General features: G+C 40.2%; 1 protein-coding gene across 30 annotated transcripts in view; it reads right to left on the bottom strand.

The window, feature by feature from the left end:
* The window catches only part of NRXN3 (neurexin 3), a 998,348-nt gene that overhangs the window by 644,849 nt on the left and 330,376 nt on the right, over positions 1 to 23,123 (bottom strand). For all 30 annotated transcript variants that reach the window (XR_008449915.1, XR_008449916.1, XM_054066539.1 and 27 more), the window contains 1 exon segment: positions 2,974 to 3,177. Coding sequence is in view for 28 of the 30 variants with exons in the window: in XM_054066539.1 (XP_053922514.1) it covers positions 2,974 to 3,177 (204 nt within the window). In the remaining 2 variants the exon portion in view is untranslated.

Here is a 23,123-nt window from a genome sequence, read left to right as displayed (position 1 = left end):
CTATCCTTTTATTAAAGTCAGTGACATGATTATTTTCCCACTCATCAATGAGAGGGGAAAAATGTGAAGACGGATCTCCCTATTGGACCAGCCATTTCTTTCCCTTTCTGTACATCATTTCATATCAGAAATTATTCCCAAGCATGTTCCAAAGCCATAATTTGTTTAATCTTTCTCTCTGTCTCTCTGTCTCTCTCTCTTCTTCCACTCTAGACCCATTTCTTCAGAGCCCTTCTCAACAGAAGTGAGATCTTTATCACATTTGGATTTCTAATCTTCACACAACAAACACTCAAACTACTGTGAGATGTGCTGTCAACATGCAGATTGCAGTGCCTCGGGCACCTCCATGGGAAAAGTCTGAAACAACATCCTCCCTCTTCTTTCTTAGAAAATCCTTAAGCCCTACTTTTCCTTTTCCTTTTCCTCTCATCTTCTACAGCAAGTACCCAGCTGCCCCTGCCCACCCACGCCTGCTGTACAATGGATGTATCCCCCTGTTTGGTCTGGACACCGAGTGCTGAGGAGGCAAATGGGATATGCCAGCCCTTGCAGGCTGCTCTGTACACTCTGTTCTCAGGGCTGTTTGCTGTGCGGGCCGCAGGCTTCAGGCCTTTGAAGGGTTGAATACCATCTTTTGATTTACCATGGCTGATGGGCTATGGGAAAGCTTTACAACTGAAATTCACAGAAGAGTTTTTTTAAAAAAAGAAAAAAAAAAAGAAAAAAAAGAGAGAAAGAAACAAAAAGAAAACCAGCATAGGAAAGACCTTAATAACCACACAAATGATAATAAGTAATCAAATGGAATAGATCAAAAAAGAGAAGAAAGAGACAGCTCTTATTAACAGTATTAAATGGCTTGTAAGAAAATCACAACTAAATACCTCACCACTCAAAACAGTCTTTGTTTACACACATCTGTCCCAGGCTTGGCAGGTGGGGAAATGCTGATACATAGCTGGTCAGCACTGAGCACACTCAGGTATGCAGAGGTGGTGCCAATGACCGTTTCTCACTGGCAAAGGGATTTTGGCAGGGTCAGATAACAAAGATTTGGTTCTTGTTTGTGACATTTATGCTATGAACAGTCTCCTTAAAGAATTAGATGTGACTTACAGCATACAAATAAAAATGAATGACTCTCGTTAGGTCATTTCTCCTCAAATTCTATTTCTTCAACGGAAAGGTAACCTTGCCATTTTGATAGAATGAAAGTCCCATTTCAAAGAATATATCTGACAGCCTTATAAATCTGAAGGGTGGAGAGGTGAAGCTCAGTCCAGGTTCCAACAGTCCGAACTACTCTTCTGTTGAGTTCGGCATAGAAGAAGAGTGCTGACAGGTTTCCACTCAGCATTTGTTAGTTAGTTTTGGGGGAAGATTCAACCTCACAAAAGTTTCCAGCTGAAAAGCTGACAAATATGGCAGACACATTGCTCCAGTCCCTGCAGCTACACAAAAATAGCCTTCAGTCAACACAGGGATTGGTTTATAGATATCATCCCTCTATTGAACCATCAATGACACTTTTCCTTTCAAACACATGTAGACTACAAATGAATTCTTTTGCCATGTCTTTTAGAAGATGTTCTTCTCTTCATTTTCTTATTCCAAAAGCAGATATTGGGGTCTGACTTACACTTTCAAAGCCAAAAAGATACTAGAATTATTTTTAAAAAACAAGATAGTTCCGAAGGACAACTGCTGGGCAATATATTACACAGGTGAGGATGAGGAATCCTAAAATTGCCATTCAAGCTCATCTACAGTACAGCAAGACCTTGATAAATTTACCATATCTAGCTGGAACAGGAGTTAAAAAACAATAACCATCACTACAGGTATGGGTTTATAATACCTTTTTTGCCCTCCACAAGCAAAGCCACTATACAGTTTGTACCTGATATCACAACAGCAGGGATTTGAAGCTGCTAATACCATGAGCTCAAAAAATGCAACACCTTGTTCTAATGGGGCTTAGAATTTCAAAAGGTGACACAAGCTTTCACAGACTATGCACACATCTTCATATAGAGTACCCTAGATATCAGAAGAGGCTTAACATTTTGCTTCATCATGATAGTTCCACCTCTTTGACTCAGAATCTCCTAGTTCTATTCCTGGATTCACATGAAGCAAGAAGTTATATCAATGAAAAGTGGAAGTACATTTAATCTCATGTATTTACATTCTTAAAAAGGCTTGTCATTCAGAACTATACTTAAAGACTGGCAAAAAAATGGACTGAGGAAAATCTAATAGAATTCACTCCCTTTGTTTTTCATTGTTGTTATTGTTGGGCTTGATTCTAATTGTCTTTTTTTATTATTTTCTGTGAAAGTATAACTCTAAGGAGACTGAACACAACCCTCTGTGATGAGAAGGATGCGCTTTTATTAGTGTTGCATTAATTTTAATAAAGACACAATAAAAAACCACAGGGTTTTTTACTAGATATAAGAAGTGCTAAAGGTTGGAACATAGAGCAACTAAAAAGAAATATTTAGCAAATTAGTAAAACAAAGTGGTATCAAACACTGCCAAATTCTGTAAAGGACATGGGATTCACAGGACCCTTCTCACTGCTTTATCCATTTTGCTTTCCCTCCCGCACTTGGCTTTGACTGTTTTGAGTGATGCTGGATGAATGAGGGATGTAACTGATCAAAAGATGGACCAAGCAGCATGTCTCACACAGAGCTCACCAGTCCCAGACCAAGAAAGGAAACTTAAAAACTTAAAGACTTAAAAACCAACACTGTCCATAACGAGGAACTGACAGCAAATCTTCATGCAACAATGCAGAAGAGATTTTCTCTCCACAAGAGAATATCATTATGAAGGTCTCAGAAGTTATTTTAGAAATAAATCCAATCCAATCAAACCAACAGAAATTAAACAAAATTATTAAAAACACTAATCACAAGCCCAAACTAAGTGAAGGGGCAGTGGAAGGTTTTTATACAATACCTAAATTAACCATAAGTTTGACACGGCCTCCATCCAGCTCCAGGCGCAGAGTGTCAGCAGAGTCTCGTGAGGTGGTTGCCATCAACAGTCCATAAGCACGCTGGGACATGAAACGGAAGGACACATCTTCTGCTTCTGTATGCATGACCATAGGCATGATGATCTTCATGTACATGCTGCCATCATAGCTCAAGATAGAGGCCTCTGCAAGGAATCAGCAAACAATTGGAAAAAATGAAAAAGAGTTACACCTCTGTGTGATCTTCACTCCTGAAGAACACTGACATCTATCATGGAGCACTCTGTTTACAAAGCCATACCTCTCTACTGGAAGGTATATAACTGTGGAAAAACACTGTAACTGCTTAACTGCATCCAGAAACTCTGTGTGGCAAGTATGAACAGCAAACATAAAGATATGGTATCCACCACAACTGGAGGCAGCAGTCCCTATGGAGGCATAATCCCCAAGGACAAGTGTGTTAGCACAGGACTCTTCAGTGGTAAGAGTCCTGTGGCAAAGTCTCAGTTTTTTCCACCTTCCAGAAAATGTGATCTCCTTCATTAGTCCCCCTTCACTAGCACAATCTGTAATGACTAGTTCAAATACTGTCTGCAAGACTTCTCCTAGAGCATTTAGTCTTGCCTCTGAAGAGTTCCTATTTCTTGTACTCTTAAGAGCTGCTACTTATTTAGAGAAGAATGGCATTCCATTGCTAGCAGTTAAAAGAAAAACAACTGTATGAAACAAGTTTCCTAACAGGTCTTTTCTACATCAGATCTGGGCTAGTTTGTGATTTTATATTTTTCTCCTCCTTACTAAGAACAAATATATCTAGAGCTCTGCTGACACAACTGATGACACTACAATGCAAATGAAGAAAGGAATAAACCAAACTCCATTGCAAGTTTCAGTGTCATTCAAACACAAAAAAAATATCAGGAGATGGAGGCAGAACAAAAGCCAGGAGGAGGAAAAAGAAAAAAATAGCAAGGAAAGAAATCATATTTTTCTATCATCTCTGAGTACGCCAAAGAAAACGGAGAATTCAGCTGAGGAAAGGAGTTATTGTATTTAACATTCTCTATTTGTTCAGGGTATTGCCTGCATAAACTGATATTCTTCTCTATGGGGGAAGAATTAAAGCTTTGTGGTAGAACTGCAGCAACCACTATGGCATAGTAATCATTGTCTCAGTCCAAGAAAAAAACACACCAAAGCATTTTTATGAGCAAAATACAAATCTATATAAACACATTAATGCATGAATAAGAGCTTCCCCTCTCCCCACAGTCAGCCCCTACTGAAGGCTGACCTGTAGGGATTGCTCCATGTAGAACTTCTACCACAAAGTTACATATAAAAATCACAGAGTTAAAAAAAAAGACCAATTCCTCTCCCCAGACAAGTGGAAGGATTGCTCCATAAAGCAGTCTTACCAGTGTGCCTCATCCAGTTTAGCTATAGTTTTCCTAAATGTCTGGGATTCTCACCAGGGACAACACACATCCCCCAGAAAGCTAATGCCCTATCTAATTTAACCAAGTGCAACAACATCTACTTGGAATCTAGATGTTGTTCTTATGTTTCACCCCTTTGTCCCATATTTCCTAGCCAGGCCACTCATGGTGACAGGAGTGGAACCTCTAGAGGCAAACAGCAAGCTTGGCAAAGGCAAGTCTTATGTCCTGTCAATGTCTAAATGTTAGCTGTTAGAGAAGATGGATGGAAAACTGAGGAACAGCAGTATGTCCATACTGTAAAGGACTCATGGCTGGCTCCACAAGGGCTAGTAGCAGAACGTTTGTGTGGTAGTAAATATGCAAATGAAGTGACAAATAAGGATATAAGTGTCAAGCTGAAAAAGTGACAGAGGAGACATCTATACAGTTACAAAACATCTGCTGGGGATCACCTGAGGTAGTGTGGTGCAGCAATTCACCACACTAATAGCTGGTATGCACCACATCTCTGGTCACGAAACATATGATCCCAATAAGAAAAAAACTTTTCTGTAAGCGCCCTCAAAATAAGATGGGTGTGAACAGCATCAGTTTTCCTAGCTGCCCTCCTCACACACTGTAACAGTCCATACACACAAAGCTCTCCACACATGACACTTGCTCGCCCATACACACACCACCTGGGTACCCGCTACCAGTGCTGCCATGGGAACTCACATCTTCACTTAGCCAAGAAAAAGAGAAGGAAAGACAGCTCCTTTTTTAAGGTAGGGGAACAGTTTCTTCTTTCCAAAGCACAATTCTCTTCCCCCTCACGTCTGCACCTCTTACTTGCCACCCACAGCTGCAAGATGGATCTAAATGTACTGTGTATTATACATACACTCAAAGGCAATGTGTATGTACACACAAACCCTCCTTGCTCCGTTTCCTCTCTCGCTCTGCAGATTGTATTAGAAGATGCAGTCAAGCATGAAATGGCTCTTTTGACGCCTTTAGGCTCAGATGTGCCTTGCATGAAACAGTTGCTTGCCCTAGCGCCTGAACAGCTGTGAGAAGGGGATTGGAGGATATGAGAACTACAAGTGGGAGTAGCTGATACAAGTTCTTCTGCTTCCTTCTCCACAGAGCCATGAGTTAGGTGCTTTGGAAACATGAGTTTTTCTGCAGACAGAAGACAACAAACTGAAAGCATGGTCATAATAATTCTTTTCCCTTCAAAAAGAGTTTGTGTCCTTCAGCTCCCCTGATCCCACTGCCAGAATCTGCTAAAGATAAGGAGCAATGAATCTTTGTAACGATTAAGCAGATAAAATGAAATAGTCTGAAATAGTTGAAAGAACCTCTTCATAACCATAGGAGATGATGAGGTTTTGTCCTTGTGTACACCTTCTGCTGACCTGAGTCTGGCCCACCTCAGACCACCTATGCACTTGACATCTTTTAAAAATAAAGAGATCTCATTCTCACTTTGCAAGTTTTCATCATCTGCAGCGTCTGGGAGCTTTTTCAGCACATCTCCCTCCAAGCGGACCATTCCCTCCAGCTACAAAAACACTCCTTCCGAGGAAGCTATTGCCTAGTAGTAGTCATACAAATGAAGTCTCCTTGTCCTGACAGTCAGTCTGGAAAACTTAAGGAAAGCTCTTTTACAGCTAAGGAATACATACAGCAAATCTACTCAGGGTTGAATGTAAACTGGCAACAATTATGTGACCTCAGTCTCCTCGGCACCTGTGCTGGTGAAGTCTGCCTGAATAAAGTCATCCATTAGACCGTCCTCAGCCACCTTCAGAAATGTAATGCTGAATGTCCCAGACTGTAATGCTTTTCAGCACCATAAATACTGGCAGTGGCACAGTTGCCTGAGTTAAAAATACATGCTCATTCCTTCCACCCTTTTACTTTTAGGGTAGTTATTATACTTAGATGTCTCATAAAGAAATGCATAGGAGCAATGGGTGAAACCATGTTTCAGAGTACCATAGATTTGTACAGACAAAAAGATACAGAGGCATTTATTTACGGTCCCAAAGACAGAGGCTTAATTGCCACTAGCTTGGAGATGGAAAGATGAAGAAACCAGGTGCTGATGCAAAACTGCCCTGACATAACGCCAGAGATCCGTGAAAATCAATATGTTATTAGGAGCGATTAGTTTCCCAGTCTTGTACTCTGAGGCCCTGCCAGCTTTAATTTTATACTTAGCATCCAAAGGAGCAATTCACTGCTGTTTCCCCACAAGGCCCGCATAAACCTCCTGGCGAGACAGCAATAGGCGTATTCTTAGAATATGTGGATAAATAAATATTCAAGACCTCTTCATATTCTTTCTCTTCCTACTAGCTTTTCTCTTGTATTCATCTCCATTCTTTGCCTCTTTCCTTTCTTCTCTCTTTTAGCTTTTATGCAGCTTCCTGTTTCCTGAAAAAGCTTCCCTTTCCCCTGACTTCAAGACCATAATATAACTTTCTTCCTTCCTGAATTTTCCAGAAAGAAGGCAGTCCAAGAGAAAGGAAAAACAAAACATCCTCCCTTTGTGGAAAGCTCAGCTAAGTCACCAACAACAGCATGTGTTCATGGCACATGACACATTGCTCATAGATACATCTGTGCAAGTCAGCTATCTGCACTCACTCCCACCCAGCGGGGCTTCTGGAGACAAGTGTCACCTGCTGAGAGGCACAAGACACCTGGCAAGGAACAAGTGTGCAAAACATGTATGCTGGTTCAAATCTACGGGGAATATCGATCAAATATTTCTGTGCTCTTGTAAAATTTCAAATATCCTTCAAGACAAAGTGGCAAAGCTCTGTATCCACAAACCAGACAAAACTTTCCTGTAGGAATTACACTGCACATCTCTTCCCATCCCATGCAAACATGCCAGCCTGGAAAACCAAAAAAATTCTCTGAAAACCAAAATTACACTTCAAAAAAACCCAAACCAAACAGAACACACACACCTCAGAACTGGGATGGGGGGTTAAAAAAAAAAGAAATTCTCATTAATGTCCAAGTAATTTGGGGCGTCTGAATGTAATCACTTAGACCAAAATCTGACTGGGACCCAGGAGTTAACCTTTTTTGGTGGGACAATACACAATGGGAACCTGAAGTACTCACAGGTATTTGTGACCTTGCAATGCATGTAATCTGGTAGGATGAGAGCAGGGAGCTGAGGAGCTCCCAGAGCCAGGGTCTCACTGCCCGGGGCTGTCCCACACACCCAAGGAGGCAAGCACAACAGACCGGGTTGAACCAAGAGCCCAGGCAACATCATGGTATTAAGGCAGGTCCAAGGTCAGGCCAGGAAGTCAATCCACAAGCCAGGGCTAGGAGCGGGTGCCATGATTACCAGATGACCATGATGACAGGGATGAGGCATGGGTCTGGTTCAGCAGGGCTTGTGGCCGGGCAGGGCTGTGGGGAGCTGAGGATTTTCCCTGCTGCAGCATCACTGGGGCAGGGGCTGATGGCCCTGGGGAATGACATGAGGTCCTGGGCTGTAGGTAGGGTGGAGGTGTCCCAGGAGACGGGCAAGGACCTGTTGGTGCCCTCAGTGCACTGGCAGTGTGGAGCTGGCAGTGCTCTGTCCCAGAAGAAAAGTACACGTTTACCAAATGCATTACAACATATTTTGCAGGAAATGGGATTTTCCCTGGATGTCTCCCATCCATGTGACACTGGACCTGTCCTTACTCAGCCTGCCAAACAGGAGAGTGCAACTGGAAGGGATGTAAATGTAATCCACAAGCACTGAGAGGGACAACAACAGAGAACACAAAATGGTCTTTAACTACTCACCCTAAAGAGAATAACTACATTAGAAATAGGAATGGGTTTTAGTAGTCTAGCAAAATACCCTGCAAATAGTAACACTGAACAGCCACCGACAAGTTTATTGTATTAGTAAGGACAAAGCTATTTTGCTTTAAAGATTGCAGCCCTCCAAGATGTCAATAGCATTATCATCAGTTGTTATGCACTGAAAACTCACAAAGATAAAACAGTTACAATTTTGGAAATTTCAACTACAGAATTGTAAAGAACCGGGACTAATTTTGTCAGTGCTTAACCTTCCTCAGAGAAACAAATTTTCTTGTAACTTCCCAATCCCAATTTTTCTTTGCTTCAAATTAAGATGGTGTCTTCCTTTCTACTCCCAGTGGATATACATTTGTACAAAACACCTTTGTATCTGGAGCTCAGTATACCATTACCTCTGTTCTAGATTAAGCAAAACCCATTCATTCAACTTTTCCTAGCTTTTATTTTCTAAAACTTGCCCCTTTTGTTTCTCACCTCTGGCTTCTCTGGTATTTGTATACTACTTCCTTAAATTCAAATGCTCTAGTTTGAACAGGATGCACCACTGAAGACCAAACACACACTAGAAGTAGAATAATTACGTAAGACACCCTTATCAGTACAATGCATACAAAATATTTCCAAATAAGCAGCAAACGAGAGAGATAATAGAGCTAGCTTCAAGGCATTCATCACATTTTCATGGATGCAAAAATAGTGGTGAAGAAGTAATAATAATTGTCACTTATAAGGTCACTGCTATAGACAAAAATTGCTAGCAGATGTTTACACAGACCAGATGACATCCAGATGAATATTTTTCATCAAACTTATCTTTTTAAAACCCTGCAAAATTTATGTCATAGCATTATTTAAAACATTTTTTTTTACTTTTAACATATGTGTAAGTCTGAAAATAGCCTGAAATTGCTTGTAGGTTCACATAAAGTGAGGAATTCCTGAAGACCCTCTGAAGTGCAGACCACATCTATCTGTCTAGAAAGATAGAACAGAATAAATACATAGTCATGATTTCCTTTTCCCTACTACTGCCTCCTCCCTGTTCCAGAATCTTATATACTTCCTATGTCTTTCCTGCGTGTTTTTTTCCAAACAAAAGCATGTTCTAAAAAGGAACATCAAATTACTGCAGAAAAAAAAAAAATATTGTTTAAATAAGCCCAAAACGGAATATATAAAAAGCTAGGCAAAGCAGGCAAACTAAAAGCCCCAAGTAATACATCTATGAAGGTGCAGGGCTCCATGTAACTACCGCAACATCCTTTCTCAGACAAAAAAACATTAGCTTGATTCATGAACCTAAGGCTTTGAAATCGCTTTGCTCATGAATGGAAACAATTTTGAAAGTTTTTCAGAACCACTACACATTATTTTTATCTGAATCCAAAATGAACACCTTGATTTTTTAGTTCAATGTTAAAAAGGGGTTATATAATTTTCAGCTCAAAGTGGGTGAAATCTCAAGGAACTAGTTAAAACTGTGAAGCTTCTACCATTGAAAGGGAAAATTGCATCAGATTTCTGCCAGTCTACAACGTCAACGGAGAACTCCTAAATTTTAAACTGATCCAGAGAAGACATATTAGAATCCAGGATTCCAAATCTCCCTCCATTAATAAACCTCACAAGCCTTTGCACTCTAGGTTCTAACTATTGTTCAACTTTTGTAACCAAGCCTTCAGCTCCCAAGGCTAACACTTCAGAGAAGTATGTACAGTTTCCATCAGCGTCATGCCTGTTATGTGCTTCCCCTCCTCCTCTTGTCATCAAATACAATAAAGGATCAGTTAATTAAGCAATATTGTCAAGTGAGGAGTTACAAAAAAAATGGAAAGCCTTTACACAACAATGAAAGGTAAATGTTATGTAATAAACTTCACATCTCCTTTCATTGGACTGTAATCACAAATCAAAATACTGGGCTGAAGAAGAGCTGTAATAGCACGGAGCAATACAGTGGAAATCTTTGCAGACAGAGGAAACTGTAGCTTGTAAATGTTATTGCTAGCCCTGGGAGGTGATGAGCGAGGCTGTATGGCCGTACTGAAGCTTGGCAGAGACACAGGGGAACAACGAAGGAGCACATGGCCTCTTCAAATTCACTCCAAATGTCACTCTAACATTTACAGAGATGTGTACAACTATTGGGGAAGAAATCTCTGGCAACAAGGTTAAGTGTAGAAGAAGAATTGTTCCTCATACGCAAGGAGTGTAATGGGTATGGCATGAGGAAATCTACTGTTAAAATTATAGTCTCAGAGTTTGCATTACATGGGATTTAGAAAAAGATATGGCTTCTGTTTAGTCTGAAAATCTCCGAGTCCTCTTCATGGGACTGCCATGCTGCATGAAGCATCTAATCACTGTGTTCTTAGTAGTGTTCATCAAAAAAAGGGAGATTATTGTGAAGATGGAGTTTTGCTCATCGCAGAAGTATACATTAAAAGAAAGAGGAAGAAGACACAATTTGCAGCAAGGAATGTATCAGAACATTACAGGGAAAAAAGCTACACAATGAGGGTGGTCACACAGTGGAACAGAAAGGCTGTGGAAACTCCTCCCCTGGAAATGTTCAAAATTCAATTGCATAACACCTTTAACAACCAATTCTGCTCTTGAAGTTGGCCCTGCTTGGAGATGGAGGTTGGGACCAAGACTTCCAGAGATCGCTTTCAACTACAACTCTTCTTTGACAAGTGCCAGAATATACCAGTTTCACTGGATATTTCACCATGGTGCCACCATGTCAGAGACACCACCTTATACCTGAATGTTGCTACTGATCTGAGACAGAAAAGATTTTGTCTTGTGAATTAGAATCATCATTATTGCATTAATGGAAATATACACTGTCAACATCTTTCAGTGGCTGCTGCGTCTCAGGTGAAAACAGAAAGGCTTCTAAGGGTGGCTCTCAGAAGTAAAATTTGCATTACTTCCCCAAATTTCCAGAAGATGAGGGCTCTGCTATAAAATCCACAGATGTGGGAAAGCTACTAGACAAACAGTTATCACCAGCCTACCATATTTGAAAAGCGAGATCATTATGTCAACTAAATTCATAACATCGTGTAAGAGCACAAACAACCTCCCCTCAGTTCTGCTTTTTCGAAACTGGAAAGAAAAATAGTAACTCATATTGCCTCTGGCTGTTGGTTTAAGGATGGTTCACAGCATGGACCAGACAACCTTCAATTTCCTTTTCTTCCTTTTTTTAATCTGACAGTCCCAAAACCCTGAACTTTGTAAGGTCCTGGAACAGGTGCTTTAACAGAGCAGAGAGCAGAGGGAAAACACAGGTCTACAAACTGAAGGGTAAATTCGTCCACAAAAATCACAGGTTTTCAAAAACATGGTGTTTTTGAAAAAACAATTCTTCAACCCAGGTAATATCTCATTTAGGAGGGGCCAGAACTGAGAGTTCAGAGACTGCCATGCTGCAAATAAGTAGGCAGAGGAGGTGGGTAACTATTTATAACTAACATAAGGCAAGCGGTTTCACAGAAATGGGAATATCACAACACTCAAAAAGGCTGTCAAATAAGTCATCTTTGTGAGAAGCTTAATACAACAGAGCAGGTAGCAAATAGGAGGGTAACAACAGCATACATGCTGTGGAAAAAAGCAGGATAACGTAAATTGGGGTTTCAAACTATATCTTCCAAACTTAAAATATAAGATAAACTAGAGTTTATAATACTAGGACCACCATTTTGTGTGATTCTGTGTGATTCTGACCTGGGGGAGGTCCTTTCAGAGTCTCTTCTTCTCCTATCGCAAAGCTGCTGCTTTCCCTGAAAACATTTGCAAAAACACGTATTGCAGGGTGGTGCCTGCCTGAGAGTCACTCTCATCCAGTGCAGCACAGACAGTGAAGAAATGATGCTGATTTCCACGCATCTCACAGGCTCTGTCCGCTCCTAATAAAGTCATCAGCAGATATGCAACAGCCAGGGCTGCTCACCCATCTAACTGCAATCACTGTCCAATTATTGTAACCATGATAAAGAGGAAAAGAGAAGCAGAAAGTAGTAGTTGGCATAGGAAAGCAGTTGATATTGCCAAGATCATGAAGGCTGAAGCAAGAGATACGTGTTCAAGGCTGTAAATTTCACTAGTAGATAAAAGAAATAAAGTTTTAATCTCAAGGATAGACACTGCCTTTTGAAAACATGATGGTCCTACAGACCAACTGCCACTGTATAACTCCATTATCTGTAAAGACATGGGTTTATAAAAAAGGGAATTTCAGATTAAAAAGGAAGAAAAAACGAAAAATTAACTGACACGGGCATGTAGGGTGCTTCTGTACTAATGATGATCCAAACTACCCAGAATTTCCTTGTTTAGTCAATTAAGGTATGTCCATGAGCTGTCCTCTGAACCCAAGCATGCTCAAGTGCAGTTTCTCTCTTACAAAATCAGTATCTCTTGTTAAGGAGAGTCCAAAACATTCATAGTCCAAAACATTGGTTATTTGTGCAAATTCATGCAATTAATAAACTCCTACAAGCCTATCTCAAATGCCAAAGGCTATAGTGCAGGATCTTCTAAATGCATAGATTAGCATTTTCTTGATGGTTTTATATGCAACAGCAGTCAGTCCAAACCCTCTGTCATAAGCTAAAGATTTATATTCAGGAGAAAAGAGTTCCATTAATCTTTTTCTTCCTCTCTGAGCTCCAAAAGCCTCCAATGATATTGATGGGAATTGTAAAAACAACATATCCTACTTTTTGGGGAAGCCATGGAGGATTAGCCCATGTAAACAAATACTTTTAAATCTTCCAGTCAAAAGAACTATAAATGTATGAATTATGACAGCAACAGTGACTCCAAAACTTTCACATTCGCCCCTATGCTGCCCATTTTATTCACTTCGAAATTCAGGGCAGCAGTTAGAATACAATGAAGACTGTCATGCTCGAAAAGAGCTAGCGTGACACCACAATTAGGTAAAGCTGAATCCTCTTCAGCTGCCCCTGTCAGTAGGCTTACCAAGATCAAGTTCCTGAGGCCTGAGATTTAGTTCCCCCATCCCATAAGTATTAGGCCCCTTCTTGATCAGAAAAGCAGTAAGGACAACACAGTTGATATTCTTGTCTCAAGAGAGCAGTGGAGAATTCAAACATCGACCATCCATTCCTAAGGACCAGAGTTCAGAAATACCTTACAGAAAAATGGGAGTTTTGTAGTCTCAGCCTAAAAAGAGGTTTTTCCACATCCTAAAGTCACTGTATAGAACTACCCGCAGGGCTGCTGTGCTCTTAGGAAGTCTGGGACAGGGGAAAGAATAAGGATACCAATCACAACTACGAAATATTTTCTAACCTGGGGGTAGACAGGAAGTTCAATCTCTAAGCATAGACACTAAACACTAATAAAAATGTATATATTTGATAAAAAGGTCAACCACCACAGACTTACTACTCTGTATACTAGAAAGAATGACTCACTTCAACCTAAAATGTTTCCCAGGCTCTAAGTGCAGGAGAGATGGAACTAGGAGAGTAAATTGCAATTGCCATCCCATTTAGCAGAGTGAAATCACAGGTATGGTCAGGACAGTTAACCACTATCTATTTGGTGGAAATTACCCAATAAAGGTAATTAAACGCACAATTTTCTTACAGCAATTAGGTCTTGATATGAATACGAAATAGGTAGCTAGTAAGAGTTAACTTTGTCATGAAAGGAAAGGAATTAATCAGAACAAAAAGAACATTGAAAAATGGAATCCAAGGTAAGTTTGTGTGATGGCCAGATATTTGAATATACATCGGAGGACTGGAGAATGTTTTCACGTGTATTATTTGGTCAAACCTCTAAAGTATATCAAAGAAAGTGAGATTATTAGAATGGAACCCAACACAATTTAACAAAGCATGGTAAAAGCAGATGGGAGCATGGCTATCATATTAACTTTGTATAAAGGCTGTGGCAAATCATCATGACTTTTCCAGGCTCTGAGACAGCCTGACTAGAACTGGTCCTACCAGCAAATTTTGTTTATTTCAGAGCTGAAGATATTTCTCTTACCTTATTACACAAACCTGGACAAAGGGGCGGGGGGAGAGTCTGACATTTTCTACTCTTTTAAATAGTGTTTCTTCATAGTGATAAAAGCCATTAATCACTAGCATTGAAAACTGGGGGGCAGGGAGAAGTAATTACAGAATCTGAAGGCAAAAAGTTATCTTGCACTGAGCAACTGAGCAGCTTTACTTCCTTTCTTTCACTTTTTCAACAACTTGTTGCACCAGTGATATCTAACCTCTTTTGAGGGGGCAGTATACACCTCCACCGTTTCCGTACACATGGGAAAAGGATGAGAAAGCCAGGCTGCAAGTCTAAAAGTCAGCCTTCAGCTGTGGGAAGCAGGATTAGGGTGTTGCTCAGGCAAGCAGGGGCAGAGAGCAGGAGCTCTATGAGCCCCTCACACCTGCCCACATTTCAGAGAGTCACACAACCAAGCACAGGAAACAACAGGGAGTGAAAGCCCTGCAATAAGGACAGACAGGCAGGTGGGCAAAGCCCACAGCTGTTATTTGGGGCTGAAATATGCTAGTGGAGCTACATGTGAAACTGGTATCAGACCGTAGTGTCGCAGATGGTCTCAGATGGTGTCCAGTTAGGAAAACATTCATGATCCCATGCAGAAACCTTCCCACAAGAGATGAAAAGCTAAATCAAATCAAATATAAGGAAACAAAACTTATACTCAGGAGATTTCCACATTCTAGAGGATCTTGTAGAACTTCAGAAATTATTTAGACAAAAACTACTTCATAACAACATGAACTGTTTGAGCTTGAATTTAATAGCTGCCTCTTGGGACACCTTTAGTTTGCAGTCAGGCACATTGCAAAAAATCATCTCAAACCAGCTACCTGTAGGTACTTCACCTGTCAGATTTCCCCTTCCTAATGTTTGTGGCATCAGAATAAGGAATTTCTTTTTTCACCATCTTTTATATTTTTCTTTCACCTGTTACTATGCAAAGAACAGCAAAACCAGCCAGCTACCTGCACAAGGCAATTAACACAGCACATCACATCACATCACTTAACTCCTACCTGGAAAACAGCCATCAAATTTCATGATATTTTTCAAACATGTTCTCTTTCCTGTTTCCAACCAACTTGGGAAAACAAAAACTGATTATGCACAGTGCTGTGAAACACACAATATCATTATCTTCAATGGGAGTTAAGGGTCTGACTTTGCCTTAGCAGCAATTTTTTCATGTTGAAACAACATTCTGCATGATATTAAAGCAACATGCATTGAATCTAATCACACTGCATCCTTTCTCCTGGGAAACACCCTCTTAGACCTGCAGCCACTTGGTCTTCCAGAGCACATTGCTTCCTCTTTATACTGCATAAACATTCCTCCTGTGTCAGAAAGGCTGAGAACCACCTCCACAATGCGAGAACACACCAGAAAAACAAAACCAAAGGAAGATGGGGAAAAAAACCCACTTTTCCAAACAGAAAGTCAGGCTCTGAACAACTAAGAATATGACAGCGATAGGTTTTGATCAACAGTACTAGTAACCAGGCAAAGTGAAATCTGCCTGCTACTCATCAGTCCGGGCCATTTTACCATAAAAATCCTAAAAAACGCAAACCTTTTCAATAATGTCTCCGTCATTGTGGCTTAGCTTTGGAGGTACTGTACTTTGAGAGGAAGAATAGCCTTTGAAGCATGTTCAGTCCTTAGCTTCTGGGATGCAATGGGTCTACTTTTAAACTGATGCAGAGTAAAAGCCCTCAATTCACAAAAGCATCTGCATGCAATGCTCATTGAGATTTTTGCCACAAAAAGTTTAAAGGAGCAGTCTAAACATTCATAGGATGCAGTTATCCTTTTATTTTGAAGCTTGGGACTGCAGCCATTGCTTTTAGCCTTTCTTTGCTTTTTTGTTTCTTTAACCAGGTCTTTATCATGTGATCTTTGAAATAGCACCTCAGGGTTGTATTAATTTCAAAATGTAACTTCCCCTAGTTTTAGCAGAACACTTCAGAACTAAATTTGTTAGTAGATTTTAGTTCCCCACTTTAGTTCCATCTCTTCAGGAAACTCAGTCATTTAATAAGACTGCAATAAAATAATGGTCTTTGCAGATGGAGAACATACTTAAAGCAAGAAAGGAGAACTACTAACTGATTCCCCTCAGGATGGAGCGTGGGAGCATGCACAGTTTCTCTGAAAAAAATATGAAGCTTTAAAAAGGCAAAGGTAAGTATTCAAATACTGAAGACAGTTACCAGGAAATGATGAAACTGATGGATTCACACAGTTCTAACCTTCCACGGCAACACGATTCATTTCTTTAATGACTAGATTACATTATTTATTTAAGAATAAATATTGATTTTTCTGGTTTTTGGGTCCTGAAAAAGTGAACAGCTTACTTGTATAGTACAACTCTGCTGTGATATTGAATTTCACAGAGATGCTTATGGTGTCAGAAGCAGAGTTACGATTTTCTCAGTTTAGAAGGAGAAGAGACAACTTCTCAGACTTAAAATGTACATTGAGAAAACAGTAAGTGAACTGTCACCTAGTGGTGAACTCGTAGCTTTGAAATGGACTTAGCAGCCAGCACACATGGACACCAATGCTGCTTTGACCTGAGTGTCTTGAATTCGAGCCGACGATCACCTTCTTTACCAACATTTAATTATATACTCCTCCCTTCAAGACTAGCTGCTGGTAAAGCAAAAGTGTATGTTTTAAGTCACAAAATGTATCTTCATCAGTGTTATGATTATTTTCTCAAACTGCCAGATTTGATTCCCAGTTTTACGCCACAGATAAGAGACTGCACAACAAAGAATATAAACCAACTAAATCACTTCACTGATACTGATTTCAGCCATTCCAGAACCAAAGCACTTTCCTTCAGTCACCTATTTGTCTCGAGATCTGGTGTTGAAGTTCCTAAAACACTTCCCTCAGTGACTCACATATGAGCACAATTCGTGGCTGTGCAATGTACCAAAACAAGAGGAATATAGTCCAAATGGGTCAATAGTCCCCTCTCCACTTTGCTGAAACAATATTTAATAGAAACTCTTCATTACATTTTCACTGAGCCCCTAATAATGTTGGCCTGTTAGCCAAAGCAGAAGGACACAAATCAGGACTCGAGATCTGTTCACCAAGTCACTTTGTGATTTTCCTTTATTTGATCTGGAGGTAGGAAAGAATGACATTTACCTGTCTTTAGCAACATATTTTCACTCTTCAGCCACAGAAGCAGACATGTGGCTTCCCTTGAACAAAGAGTGAGGCACTTCTCTATCTTTTCAAGATAAAGTCATTCATAGGCTTTTACAGTGGGCTCAGTGATGTTCCTGAGAACTGCAACACAACATACAGCACGCCCTGCCTTCTCCTAAATGTTCCTGGAGAGGCTGTGAGGGTACAGGGGTAGACTAGGGGGTGGAAAAGCTCAGTGTATTCAGGTCTATTAAGGAAACAATACATTTCGGTACATATTTCAAGTCTAATTAAGGATAAAAAGAGTGTAAAGCTTTTGCCCAAGGGACTGCCTGTAGGAATTTAGCAAGTCGGAGCCAGCAGCTACTGGGTGAGCAGTGCAGGCAATGGGGAACACAGAGGCCGTGGTCTCCAGTGGCTGGGAACACTCCCTCAGACACTTTGGGGACAAAGTAAGGGGCAGGACAATGCTACCTGAGGTCATTAGATGGCAAATAAGGCTAAATTGACTCCTTACTCATGCCATTAATGTCGAGAAGAACTAGCTATGTGCTTCCTTAAGGAAATTTTCAAGAGACAGCAGTGCGGTTCCTCCTGGGGTGGAAGAGAAAGCAGATATGCAGTAAATCCCTGTCATTTTTCTGCACAGCTTCACTGCCACCAGTTCTCACCACTGCTTGCTGGGCAAGGTCCTAAATTTCCACCCAGGTCTGCATAAGTGATGTGTTAGCAAGTGTTGTTTCAAGAGGAACTTTTCCTAATTTACACCTGGAAAGGATTAGACACAGTTGTACACCACACCACAAAGAACATCCTGTTTTCTAAAATAAGCAGCTGACATACTCTGTGGACAGACAGGGAAAATGGTAGGTCTCCTAACAAGATGGCTTTACTGTCCTCAATACCTGTTATTTGAAGTCCTCAGCACAATTTGAAAGCATTAAGATGCCCTCAGGAATGTCTTTTGAACTGGTCTACTTTCACAGCAGAAACTGAGAAAGAAACAAGAGTCAGTTCATCCAGTGTCACACCGCAAAGCCACACCAGGGCAAGGACAAAACCCAACGTTCTGAACTGCTGTTCCACCACCATCAGGCTGCTGCTCTCTTTCTTTTTGGATGATCCAAGAGCTACCTGCCACGTCCTCATTCTACACTTCACCAGACAGACCCTGAAAAATTCTCATAATATCAAACTGAAATCATAATAGTGAAGCGGCTGTTACTTTTGAAACTCACAAATAATATAAAAGCCTAAAAATAATCTAAATCTGTAAGGGAAAGGGGACAACTCTTGACATCCATTTGAAATGTAGATGGTAAGACTCTATAGATGTAACACCTGTTCCTCTTTCAAATTCTGCAGATAAAGAGAGAATCAAAAAGGGAAGAATTGAGGCACAAGACAGTTTTTTAAGATTTCAATTAGCCTTTTATTTGGACTAGGATTTATTTACTGCAGAGTTAAGCATCTTTCATAGTTACAGATTCACTATTTATATCTGCTAACTGTGCAAATTTCCTGGTTCCCTGATTCCAGACCAGCTGCTGGGCACAGCTGTGCTTCAGCAAAGGCACCAAAACCAGCAGGGATTGCTGCAGGACTGTCATACTTCCCTGATTTCATCTGCATCTGGAAGAGGAAATCACAGTGCTTTTCTCACTCACTCCTGACACAGCTCAAGAGAGCAACAGCAGTCTAATTAAAATAAACAAACACAATAGATAGCCAGTCTGAGAAGCTCCCAAGATTTCAGAGCTTTTAAACATTGCACTAGGACTTGTTCACAGGTTACGAGGTTGCCAACACAAAGAACACAGGAATATAAGTGGAGTCACTTGCAAAATTCTTTGATGCAGAGGAGGACATCCTGTGAACAATCAGACATGGAGAGACCACGGCACAGAACTGCAAGCAATTTACAGTCTGGCAACAAAGGAGTTTCTGTTTAATGTCAAGAAGGGGATGTAAAAGCAGAACTACCAAAGTGCCTCATGGACACACTGCAGCTGTATGGCCACCTATGATGCTATTTGGCATTTTGAAGCAGGTTCTAGAATGTTAATTTCATACTCACATGGGCTTCGAGCTCAAGGCTGCAGCAACATCAAGACTGCACTTGGAAGAGTGAACTTTGGCACATCCTCTACCTGCCATGCACTGGTTACCTGAGCCCTGTCCCCGCCTCCTCCCAGTGACCGGTAGTGTGCTGGCTGTTGTGAACGCCATCCTTACCTAATGGCCTCTTCACACCATATGCACACAACTTATGTTTTGGGATTTTACTCTAAGAGCTGGTGGGTCCTAAATAACTCCACACCTCAGGTATTTACTGCTTTTATGCATCATAATCTAATTGATTTATATAAGGTCAAGCAAAGTCCACGACACAGCAGGCCTGAATGCAATTAAATTAAATGGCAGACTTTGATGGTGGTAGTATTGTTTTTATGCTAATAAGCAATATTTGGGATGACAGCCTGGCAGTCAGAAAAGCTTCTGTCCTGCCACAAAGGTGAACAGTTAGCACTAATATTACTTGCTTCAGCTCATACAATAGCTCGGGAGAATGAGCCTTGCACTGGGCTCTCCTCTACCAGCAGCCTGGAAAGATCTTGGACACACGCTAGGCTTCCCCATTCTCTTTCTTACACAACTCTTTATACTTCTAATTCAGATTTGAGTTTGAGAATTGAGGGTTTCTGGCAACAGCTTTTTCCTACTGTGTGTTTCACAATGCTTTCCTTAATGACATTCTTTTCTCATCTGGAACTGTAACATATGCTACGTAATACTGTTGCTAATTTACTTAAACACGAAGTTTATTCCACAGTTCTTTATTAAGATCAAGCAAAGAAGCTGAGGTATCAAAATGTTATTTTTACACAACAAACCATTGTACCCTTCCTAATTCAGTAAGAGTTATTATAATAAGCAATTACGTTAAGAATCAAACAAAATGTACTTCAAGAATCAGTCTTGCTTATTTTATAAATTTATTCATGTTCTCACTAATTGGGAAAATGTATCCACTCATTAGCAGGATTTAGAAAGAAAAATAAGTCTTTTGAAGTTGAGAGACATTTCCAGGTTTTCATTATTCTAAGGCATATATTTCACAGATTCATAAAAACTAGAAATACAAGAGGTAGTGAGATCACGCAGCTCCTTTCCCTTCTTTCCCTCTTACAAAGCATTTTTCATTAAAGCACATTACTACCTGTCCATACTCTGCATTTTTAGACATTGGAAATTAGGATGGCTAACTGATGGCATTTCCATCCATTCTCTGGGGTTCCTACTATAGCAAAACAAAGCAAATAAGAAACACAGCTCATTATCAGGATTCTGTTAGTGATATTTACCAGTTTTCTTTCTCAATTTAGCCAAATATTCCATAGTTTGTGTCCTGTGAACTTCCTTAAATTATTCCCCTTCCTTGTGAAGGCAGTCCTCCCATCAGCACAGATTCATCATCCTACCCTCAGATTATCCTTTTACCAAGCAAGACATACTGAACTCTCATAATCTTTCTCCATAATTCCTCCTTTCAGCCTCCTGGGTTTTTTTTCCAATTTCCTTCATATTGCTGGATTTCAGTCTAAGCTGCTCAACACCAGCCTCTTTACACTTATTTATTTTTAATAAGAAATAGCCACGGAAGTTCGTCAAGGGAATACAGTTTTTACACTCACATTTCTTGAATATACATTTCTACCCACATGACTAGGAAAATTTCTCACTAGCATACCTGTAGCTGAGTATCCCACCTCACTCCAATAGTACACAATTTAACTGGTGAGGAGTTGATATTCAGGCTTACTATCTTAGTAAAGGTCAATGGGTAAAACTATTTAAGGCTGCCTTCTTGTGTGCTCTGTAAATCTCATATCACTGTTGAGTTAAACACATTCAGCCAATCACTGACACACCATACAAAATCTCATCATTTTTTAGTGCTTCATAAAGGGCAATGAATAATTTTACCTTTTCAATGCTAAAGAAACTAGAAGGGTTTTTTTCCTCTTGAGTGGCTCAAGTACTACAGCATTTAATCTACAAAAGGTTGCTTGTATACTTCCAAAAACTTGCAGCACTGTGTCTGAACAACCACACAAGGATTGCATTAGCATTGCAAGTACAGAAAAGAAGCGGAAAACAGAAAGTCACTGCTATTCTAAAAGAAAATCTCTGACCTTTAAGGATTTTTAATAAACTCTGCAGGTCTGACCAATGTACATTTGGGGATATAAACTCAAATTATCAATACACAAAACAAAAAGCTGACGAAATTTCTGTACCAATGAAAAATATATAACACAAAAGTATCAGTCACTAGTGTGGTCTGGTTTTCCACCTATTCTCATGGCCAGATTAAGCTGAAGAAAAGCTATGAAATGGAATGTCAAAGATTAACAAAAATTTACATTTTGCTAGTATTCAGATTTTCCCATGCTACAATCTTTTAATAATTCATTAATTTTCCACCCTGCATTCCTTCTATGACTCAGCAAAGTCTAAAGTATCTGAGTTTTTCACAGCTGAGGAAGATAAGGCACAGAAAAATGAACTTGTCTGTAGTGATGAAAGCCAGGGAGAGATTCCCACGGTAAGTCTATATTGCTTCCTTTTATGAAGCACTGAATTAGTGATGTCTCATACATATAAATGCTTGTTTTGTGAGATCAAATTCCTTATTAGCCCCACAGTGATGCTGAATGTTCATGACACAATTGCCCATGCCCACCCAGTTCACCTGCAGGAACTAACACTGGAGCAGTCAGTAGATACTCTTGCAGAGCAAACAGGGCTGTGCAGGCTGTAGGGCAGGGTGCTGCATGCTGACACGCAGCAACACACTTTCTAACAGTACCTGTGAGGCAGCTTTGCACATACTTCCAAGTAATAGCATTCCTTATGCTTTTACCCTTGGTCCAGGGGAAATCAGTCTTTCAACTCTCAATGTCAGATAACGTTTCCGTAATGTTTATTTGTTTCTTAAGTTCCAGTTTGCAGCACTTCAGTTTTGTCTTGTAAGCACATCTTTACTAACTTCTTTTTCGCTTTAGTTAGTCGAGTCCCCTGGATCTGGCTAGGCACACGGGGAATGATAGTTGAGTGAGTGCAATGGTGGATAAGAGACAAGCTGGCCCGTGGGGAGCTGTACCATAATCAGCTTTTCATTACTGCATGGCTGAAAGGCCAAAGTGATTCATCAGTTCTCTTATGAGTACAAAAACAGGAGAGGAGAGAAGATGAAGGAACTCGGGTTCTGATATGAATTATCTCTATCCTATCACAGTGAATAAGTATTTATCAGTATTTATCACTAGGAACTGCTAATCACATATCCAGGGACTATATCACCAGGTCTGTAGAAATCTATAAGTAGTATTTTAGAGACATCAGATAGCTTTCTCGATGTGGTAAAAAGTAGCTTTGTGACCCAAGAGTCTAATGACTAAATTATCTGATACCTTAGATTCACACATTTAAATGCCAGTAAAGTAAATGCAACTCCCTCAGCCCGTGCCTGTGGCTAATTTCTTTTGTAATCTTGACTCTTACTGAAAGTACCTTAATTGCTCTATGTCCCAGTTTCCCAAAACGTAGAATGAAAATGA

Source organism: Cuculus canorus, chromosome 5 (assembly GCF_017976375.1).
Source record: "Cuculus canorus isolate bCucCan1 chromosome 5, bCucCan1.pri, whole genome shotgun sequence".
In the NCBI taxonomy this organism is placed as follows: Eukaryota; Metazoa; Chordata; class Aves; order Cuculiformes; family Cuculidae; genus Cuculus; species Cuculus canorus.
Note: the sequence above shows the minus strand (reverse complement) of the source record. Positions and strands in the feature narration are given on the sequence as shown.